Source organism: Haliotis rufescens, unplaced genomic scaffold, assembly GCF_023055435.1.
Source record: "Haliotis rufescens isolate VD_foot unplaced genomic scaffold, xgHalRufe1.0.p SCAF_16, whole genome shotgun sequence".
Lineage (NCBI taxonomy): Eukaryota > Metazoa > Mollusca > Gastropoda > Lepetellida > Haliotidae > Haliotis > Haliotis rufescens.
In genome coordinates, this window is record NW_025963846.1 from 3,419,719 (window position 1) to 3,429,663 (window position 9,945).

Sequence of the window (9,945 nt, forward strand, 5' to 3'; positions counted from 1 at the left end):
GTTTATTGGTGAAGGTTGATGGAATATTCCAGTGCAAACTGTGTCCTGAATCAACGTCACGACGGTTCAATGTCAAGGAAGGACAAATAAACAAGCACACACAACATGCCGTCAAAGTTGGGGGTATGTATAAATTGGTGTTTGTTATTAATCTAATATTGCGTGGTATGTACCTAGCGTATACGTGGCATTACGCATACGTGTAAAACGGTGTCCATTACACAACCTCACAAGCCCAACGCACCATTTTATCTGGTATAATAGTGAGGTGAGGTGAGGTAAAATGGGGTTTAACGTCGCCTCGAAGATTATTGCACTATTTAGCGACGTGCATGCTCGTGTTTGTGTGAGTGGCTGCTTGTACTGGTCCGGACTGATGCCGTTTTATAGTGCTAGCTCACTGAGATACCATGCCACAGTTTAACATGAATACCCCACACAGAGACAGCATACTGACTCCGAGCCGACCAGTCCTTGTTTAAGCACCTTAATGCCGAGCGCCAGACATGTTAACAACAAGTACCATCTTTTGGTATGACGCGGCCGGGGATCGAACCCCGGACCTTCCGCTCACCGGGCGGACGTTCTACCACTAGACCACGGAGGCGGTCCGGTATAATAATCCGTATTTGTGTCCTTGCAGATTTATGGGTGTTAAGCTGCTTTTTGGATTGTACTCCGAAACAAGACCGGTGCCATTACCACTGCCCGTGTGGTAAACTCTTCCGGAGAAAGTTCACATTTGTCCGACTCACGACCACGGTTTGCCCTTTTGTTCTGACAACAAACCAGACAGCTTCTGAGGAAAGAACTTCAGCAGAGTCCCCTAAAATCCAAAAAGTGAAGAGAGAGCAAGTTCCGAAAGTGACATGTTTTGTCTGCAATGCAATGATCTCTAAGAAAAACATTAAAAGACATATTGAGACACACAATGCACGAGATGAAGTGAAAACCAAGTCATACCAACGTGGAATATGCGTTGATAAACACCGCGGTCTCTACATGATCAGCAAGTCCAGTATCGGTCCAGATTACCCACTTCATGTACAAATGAACACTGTCACACAGCAGATACAATGTGAACATGAAAATTGCAATTTAGCTTTGGGTGTTGCAGCAAGGGGCAATGTAGGTATTTATCAGTGCCACCATTTGCAATCAGTTATCATAAAGAAGTGCAAAGCGTGCGGTCACTTCTACAGGTACCAAGAGCACAGGGATGGTATACACAATTTTGACGACCACGTGTTCCTGTCAGTTCGCCTGTGCCACTGGTTCAGAGTTAACTTGAAGGTACATTATACCTAATTTAGTTAGTTTATGGACGACTCCCTTCTCCAAAACAACACTTTGCATATTTATGTGATCGTGATATCTGATTGTTGTATGGCGCATTGTTTGTTGATATATGCACTTGATGTGGGCCGGTGACATTCGGACTTTAAACACTTTTGACTGTTAACTTAGGATTAGTTTAAAATATCGGCATAATGAATGTGATCAATTTCGCCTGCTTAATGGTTTCAGAATCATACAGCCGTTGGAAGGGCTGCCGATATCTTATCAGAAGATTCCGGCTTACATTTTCCCGGAGACAAAATGTTACAGGGATATCTGCACTTTGAGGCAATGTGCGATCACAAGTACAACTTTACCTGTGACATCTGTGGCCGTTTTCCATGTTGCCTGGTGACAGATGCAAATAGGAAATGTGCATTTCCATTAGCATGTAAGTCTAATTTATAATTTCCAGTGTCTAAGAAATGTATAAGCGCATTAACGATGTAGTTTCAAAATGTAAAAATGGAAAGCAAAAATGTAAGGTCCATTATCTCATGGTTGATCACAAACAATATCGCATAATGATGTTTCCTTATCCCTGTTCTCTCGTCTGTTATGGTAAACATGTATTGCTTACAGTGTCACAAGTACCAGGGACAGAAACAGCTACAGATGGAATCAACATGGATGTGTTTTGGAGCCAAACGGTGGAGGCGTCTATTTTACTTCGGGGTTTTGGAAAAGGTGCAAATCCTCATATTGTATTATAAATGACTCATCTTGTCTGTGTGTGTGTGTGTGTGTGTGTGAGAGAGAGAGAGAGAGAGAGAGAGAGAGAGAGAGAGAGAGAGAGAGAGAGAGAGAGAGAGAGAGAGAGAGAGTGAGTGAGTGAGAGAGAGAGAGAGAGAGAGAGAGAGAGAGAGAGAGAGAGAGAGAGAGAGGGGGGGGGGGGGGGAAACTAAAATTAAAGTTACTGTAAGGATATTGTTTATATACACTATAATGTATTTATCATTTCATTCCCTGACAGAAGCAGCCAACGTCGGGCGTGTTACACCTAGTTATGACAACTGGGCTCCTTTCATTGGATTAGCCAGAAAAGATGAAAATGCTTTCAACACTGAAGCTGAAAAAGTTCGATCTCTCAGAACCCATCTTCGAGATACAGATTTTGATACAGGGGATAAGGAACTGACTGAAGATTTCCTGATCCAAATGTTATGTGAAAAGAAGGTAAATATGACATAATCGAAAGGCCTTATTGATATCAACTAGGCACATTTGTATAATTCTTGCAATCTTGATATGCGTAGGTAGTAATATTACAAATTGAGATATGATATGATATGATATGATATGATATGATATGATAAGCATAGTCACTCATGTTTTCGACATTTTCTATATCATATCATGTAGGTTCTGGATGTACGGCACTGGTGTACAAAGATGGAAGTAGACGCCAAAGGGACCAAATTAGAGATGATCAACAGCTTGAAGGAAAAGTTGAAAAGCAAATCAACCTTCAACAAGTTATTTTCAAGCATATGGGGCCATTCTGGTAATTATGCCTACTATTGCATTTAAAATGATGAATAAAACATATATAGTGTGTGTTCCCACATTCAAGTGCCAGACTAAATGATGCAAAATAACTACTTACTTTGTAACACAATTGCTTTTGCTTGGTAATATTATTTTCGTTAAATGTCTTCAAGATAGGCCATCCCCAGCCCCCTCTGCATAAGAATCAGCACTGAGTCTGTTAATGGAATGTCATTTTGTAACTTGAAACTCCACAATCTGACTACTGGAGTATATAGTATACTATTAAAAGCAAGGTTAAACCAAATGTGTCCCATCACTATGTTAATGTTCATTCAGGTGGATGGGTATCAGCGTCCTGCCCCCATAGAATAGTGTACGCATTCAAAGCTATTCTGAGGCCTGAAAGTGTCAGAGACCATGTCGACATCATTCTATCTATGTCAAGACAACCGCCAGTCATCATTAGTGACGTAGCCCCAATGATGTCACGCCATGGTAACAAGCGGCGGAAGAACATGTTCTCGCCCAACGAAGGACGCTTGGGTGAAGCGACTGCAGACAACATAAAAAAAGCTAAGGAGGGGGTATTTTCAAAGAGTATACCTTGCATGAAGGAATGGGTGACAGTAGCACCAGTCTCCGACTATGATTTGCCAACCTCAAATGAAACGTTCTGTTTGCTGGATAGGTTTCATGAAGGGAATACAAAATCAGATGAGGAACTCCTAAGGCGTATAACGTTTGTTCCCGAAATGAAGGGCTCAATAAATTCACAAGTTGAAGAGCAGCTGCACAGGGAAATGAACCGGAACAACTACTTTCTAGATGCGATGTCGCCGGGAAACTACATGTTTGTCCTGCGATTGCTTCTACATTTTCACAATGAACATACAAACAGGAAAATGACAGAAGCAATCAAAGGAAAACTGTACACAGACATTTCGTATGGTGAAATACGTCATGACAAGTTTGGCCGCCTGCATCTTTCAGGTAAGAACTTATAAGTGGCATTCTATGACATGATCATGTATGACGTTTATTGGGAAGTGAGTGAGTGAGTATGGTTTTACGCCGCTTTCATCAATATTCCAGCAATATTGCGGCGAGGGACACCAGAAATAGGCTTCACATGTGGGAATCGAACCCGGGTCTTCAGCGTGACCAGCAAGCGTTTAACCACTAGGGTACTCCACCGTCCATATGAAGAAATTGAATACAATATAATAGGTTGACATTATTTTGACGATATACGCCAATCAGCACGCACAAGCGTCGTATTTCATTTCCAAAGTGACATTTTACCTTCCAGATTTGGACAATGCAGCAGAAAAAGAAGGTAAATTGATACAATTTATTTCTAACATGTTGATATACATGTACCTAAACATGCAGCATGATTTAGCATCCATTACGTGCCTTGTCTAATTATAAGTTAGATGACAAGAAATAATAAAGGCTCTTGTTGTATTTTATTTGAACTTTTACAATGGCATGTTAAACTTTATCTGTTGTTTTTCAGTGATCCATTCATATAATTTTCAAGGCTATTGTTCCTTTTACAACCAATGGAATCTGCTTCGTCGGATAATCGAGATAATCGTTCTGGTGTTGACCTTTCATATTTACAGGGAAAACAGACCTTTGGACGAGGACTGAAGACGCACAGAAGCACAAGAAAATATCGCTCAAATGTAAGTAACATTTATGTATCTGTTGGGCAGTGTGGTACCCTAGAGGTCGGTGTTCTTCCCGATGGTCAATGTCCGATTTCACACGTGGGAAATGCATGAAGCAAATGTCTTATGTCCCTGTATGGGATATTGCTAGAATAGTGCTAACAGCGGCATCAAATATTAGTCATTTCACTGATGAATCTGTTGACCTGCATGTATTTTTAACACATTAATATAATGTTTTAATGTGAAGTTCACATGTCATGAAGTCACATGTCATGTCAAGAGGCCGGTCACATGACCACGAAACTGACGTTTATAAGCGTATGAACAACACACATTGAAATTTAGATGCATGTCTTCATGATACTGTATTTCAGAAATTGTCGTAAACAATGGCGGACTTCTTCCACATCCCCATGGGAAACTCCTGGGAATTCTCTATAACGAAGAATTGAGAAGTGTCAGTATTGATCATTTGGGCATTTTCATCTTGAACTTAGGGTTTCTGCATACAAGTGTTTGACTGTATGGCAGTGATGGAATATCCTCGTTACGACTCATCCTAGTGAACATACTATTTAAAGATATGCACACACAGACTATAGACTCGATCCGTGCCTAGATTGACACATGTGCGCGCGCGCACACACACACACACACACACACACACACACACACACACACACACACACACACACACACACATATATATATATATACACACACACACACATATTGCCTACTTTTTATTGTACTTTTGTATGATACAGATCACAAAGTTACCTTGAAACAACTGCAAGAAGCACTGCAGAAGGCTAGTCCATCAAACGTGACAACGTTTTGCCAAGGGACATCAGAACGACTTCTGGCCTCGGTAACCGAACACGGGCTGCGTTTTAGAGGGAGAACTGCCGGAGATGGCAACTGTTTTTTCCACGCAGTTGTAGATCAGCTTCAACGCCTCGATGCCAGATCAGTGTTTGACCACAGGGGACTAAGGATGGCAGTAGTATCCTTATGTAAGTGCACACCGGACCATATAGTTGTGCATATGTAAGCTCATACAGAACCCTTCTATATAAGGGCGAGCTGTCATGGAAGACGCATGCCACTGATATATGCTTAGGCGAGTACAGTATAATAGGCTAGTATTGGCTTCAAATTAATCTGTGTCTAGGAACACATTTCGAAAGGATAATACATAATCAGATAACAACATAATGGAAAACAGCATTGTCAAGGAATCACATGGAGAATTCATGCAGATAACCATTGTGACGTGTTATTGGTCTGGTGAGGGTACTGGGGTTGCCCTTCGGGTGCAGATACACTCGATAAGTGAATACAGATGATACAGGATGTCTGCGCACATCATTCAAATTCATAACACAGGTATTCAGTGGGGTTCAGGTGGAGGTACGAAATTTCGCTGGACAAGGCAGTTCCAAGACTGGCATAAAACATGCCGACTAAAGTGGAGGATAATGTCAGTTCTATAGCTGTGTACATGGTCGGTATTTTCTAACATGGTTAATGGACGTAACTCTGCACAGCGAATAGATGACAGCTCCTTGTTCCTCGCCCCATTCAACCTCACCTCGCTATGATTAGAGTTTAAGGCGCATGTAGGTGTTTAATTTCAGAGAGTGATCGTGGTTTTAGCCGGTCAATGGAACCGTTGATGACCTCAGAAATTAGATCCATAGATGGTACTCATGGGGGAAATGTAACAATGGCTTGCGGCGTGACAAATGCAAGCAAACGTTTCAGCCACAATACTACACCCACACCCTAAGTGTGCCTAAAATTGATATATGATGAATTACTAATTAAAATGCTACCAAACCTGCTTGTGTAACGTCAATTATATATACTTGTTTTCTATAGGAAGGAGGCACACACCTATCCAATTTTGTCGATGTGCAACGGCACAAAACCTGGAACCTTTACTTGGAGGCCATGTCTACACCGGGTGAATACGTTGATCACCTTGTAGTACAGAGAACATCGCAGTTTCTCAAAAAGGACATTGCCGTTTTCACAAGTTCCGAAGATGGAACCGCGTCCGACAGCAATGTTGTAATGATATCTGGTGGACCAGGAGCGGCTATGATGTTAGGTCACTATCATGAAGCACATTATCAAAGTCTGGATTTCCAACGTGCTGGTAAGTATTCTATATTCAATATTTTCATTCATACGGGTTTCATATATAAGTAACTAAAAGATCAAATATGAAATAAGTACCCACTTTTGCCACACATTTGCTTTCACCAACAGTTCTTCTATATCAATTCTTCTAATTCAAGAACCTGGGCCAGTGGTTGGCATAATAAGTGTTATCATCCGTTACATTTTAGTCGTCTCTTAAGACAAGCGCTGGCGACTTATTCTAATTAAAAATACAAAGTATATTTTTTTTCACAACCGCATACAACGCGGAATATTTCCTTTAACTATCACCACTATTGAGCCTTTTACGCCCAGTGGAATCTGTTTCGTCAGATTATCGAGACTGGTTAATCGCTGTCGTTGACGTGTTACATTTAAGAATTAACTTCAATATATATCTTTTGCTTTTATGTTGGTATAAAGATAAAAACCGGTTTGCACACTGTGTACATAAGCATAAATAAGTACGTCAACGATAGTAACTTCACAGACTGTTCATTAAACACACAACTGTAGCCAACATTTCGAGCTAAAACAGCGCACACACTTCATAAGCCAATCATAACACAGTTGTTCGTTAGTGACCTAAATATTTTTCGGTAATTGTTTCCGCCTAAAATTCCTTGGTTAGTCAATGAAATGCCATGGAATCACTTGCAATGTATATAAGTACAAGTAATAAAAAAAGTAATACATGACGTATATGTCATTTTAGCAAGCTGTTGCCGAAACAATCCGTCATTGTTATTTTAGGACAAGTGGAATGTTCCACCGCGCAAGCAGATTCATCACCATTGCCGGCGGAGGATGTGGTGAGTGTGATGAAACATATTGATATTTTCGTCTTTACAAATATGCTTACGATACAGGGCGAACTGCCTTAAGGTAGAGAGTCATGTAATAATGTTTGTTATTACAGGGCGGTTTAACTGTAACTGTTACTTGTAACCTATAACTAAGTACACTTACAATATATAAAGGAAATATAAACTTGGCGGATACAATGATATCTTTGATATATAGATATAATTTGTTGTATGTTTTTCAGTTTCAAGATATCTGTAATGATGACAGAAGATTGGACGAAATAGTAGTGACGATAGGTCCCTACCGAATATCAAAATTGGATATTCTGACAATAGCACCAATACTTCCGAAAGAAACAGAAGACCAGATGAGAGTGAAAATTGACAAAGAGACCAGATGGGCTGTGGGCTGGCTATATGATCAGGTATGTGTACACCACTGTATACACATGAAGTACATTTATTAAACGGTGATAAAGTGGAACAATAACGTTAATAATATTATGTTTCTTTGCAGATAATAAACGTCTTCTTGTATGTGCTGTGTCAAAGGTGGGGGGTAAGTGACAGGATATTCAACATACCGTGATATATACATATGATATGTACAAAATGATATGTAGATATGTTTACAAGATGCCATGTCATTCATTAATAGATTAATCAACTTTGTTACAAATTGTGATAATGTGTGCAAATACCAAAACTATATTCGTCCTTGAATATATCACTTGCTATTTTAGAATATGTTATTTGTTTCGGGGTAAGCAGAGAAACGCAGCTTTATCAAGCCAAGTTATAGAGGGATGGCAACATTTCAAGTCCAAAAGGAGACGCCGGGCGCCACTTGTTCAAAAGGTCAGAATTGCTTTTTAGAAATATCTGCAGTTACAATTTTAAACTGAAGACAAAATATGCCAAGGGAATATATAGTTTTTTTATTCGCCCGTAAAGAGATCACCCGTTTAATAAACATACAGCTGTATAACACGTTGTATTATACCAAAGCGCGTGCTTATATACTGCGGGAACAAGTTTCAGTAACAAATATTGAAAACTCCCAACATCCTTGGGCTTATTCAACGACATTGCGTGTAGTGACAATAGATCACTGAGAGGGTATGCACACGCAATGACCCTCTCAACCCTGATGCTATGCTGACGTCACATGACATTGTTTCGTGGTTGGATCTTGTAACAATATTCTACATATTACGTCAGAGGGTATTGTGACGTGTTGTAATCTTTTTGATGCAGCATCCTGAGAAGCCAGAGGTCTTCCATTAAGACCGAGGGTTTCTGCAAATGATAATGCCCTGAAAATAGCGTTACCGTTATAATAGCTAAAAAGGATGGAATTTGTTATCAAATAAAAAGAATCAACGATATCGGTTTTGAAACATTTACTGCAATCAACACGAATGTCACTGACCCGCTTTTACAAATATGGAAACGCCATAGAACAAACCAGATGACGTCACTATTGAACATGACGTCACCTATCCCTATCCTAACAAATAGTCAAAACCCAAGTATGACATCATCTGGTTTGTTCTATGACATTTCCATATTTGTAAAAGTGGGTCAGTAACATATTTAGAAAAGTTATAAACGGCAAGTAATAAATAAATTACTAAGCTCGCTCCTGTTTAATAACATTTTTATGAAACTCGTCAATAGTTTCTTATATCGGACTCCCTTTCGATCGTGAGATAACAGAACTATTCACTCGTTTCATACAATAAGTATTACAAAGGAGCTCGTTTAGTATTCTCTATTTGTCATAAAGTGGGAATGGGTAAAGAGAAGAATATTTCGAAGATGACGTTGAGGAGAAGATATCATTCACTGTCGGTTGGTGAATAAGAATCGCCTAGCCTTGCAAGGCTTGTCATTATTGAGAAAGGAAAATTAAATCTTCAAGAAAAAGCGTTTTCTGAAATTGACAGTATCATAAGTGAGATAAGATGCACTGGAAGAGTTTGTGAACCGCCGAAAGACGCCGACATATTGAGGAAATGAATTGAATGAATTGAATAAAGTTGATGAAGACAAACATTCCCTTAATTTAGCAACAGGTAACTGGATACATATCAAGTCTAATCGTTGCACATACAGTGTATATTGCACCTCACGGTTTATTAAGCAGCAGCAGCTGTGACAAGTTTATAACAATGTCATTCATAGAATAGAACTTACACAAAAGGCATCCGGTGAGTTATCACTGTTGGGGACAAGAGATCTACTCACGCATCATTGATCTGAGTACTCAAGCAGTCCAGACAGACGCAACCCATGCACTGTGTCAAAGGCCGACAAACTTATTCTCAGATCTGACGTTTACAGAACACCCCTAATACATGAATCACTTCACTTAAAGTCAAAGGCTCTTCACTTAGTTTACTCTTTTCCATATTTTCAATTTTGTAGATATATGTTTGTACAACACAACCATTAGCCAT

The 9,945-nt window shown here is 39.7% G+C and overlaps 1 protein-coding gene across 1 annotated transcript; it reads left to right on the forward strand.

Moving 5' to 3' along the window:
* On the forward strand, positions 1–8,564 carry LOC124129580. Its single transcript, XM_048396794.1, has 15 exons — positions 1–123; positions 644–1,293; positions 1,528–1,729; positions 1,921–2,025; positions 2,312–2,514; positions 2,701–2,842; positions 3,166–3,819; positions 4,139–4,165; positions 4,458–4,520; positions 5,276–5,379; positions 6,393–6,672; positions 7,431–7,489; positions 7,726–7,908; positions 8,001–8,042; positions 8,255–8,564. The coding sequence occupies exons 2-15, from the start codon at positions 889–891 to the stop codon at positions 8,357–8,359; spliced, it is 2,574 nt and encodes an 857-aa protein (XP_048252751.1). The 5' UTR covers positions 1–123; positions 644–888; the 3' UTR covers positions 8,360–8,564.
* The last annotated feature ends 1,381 nt before the right edge of the window (positions 8,565–9,945 follow it).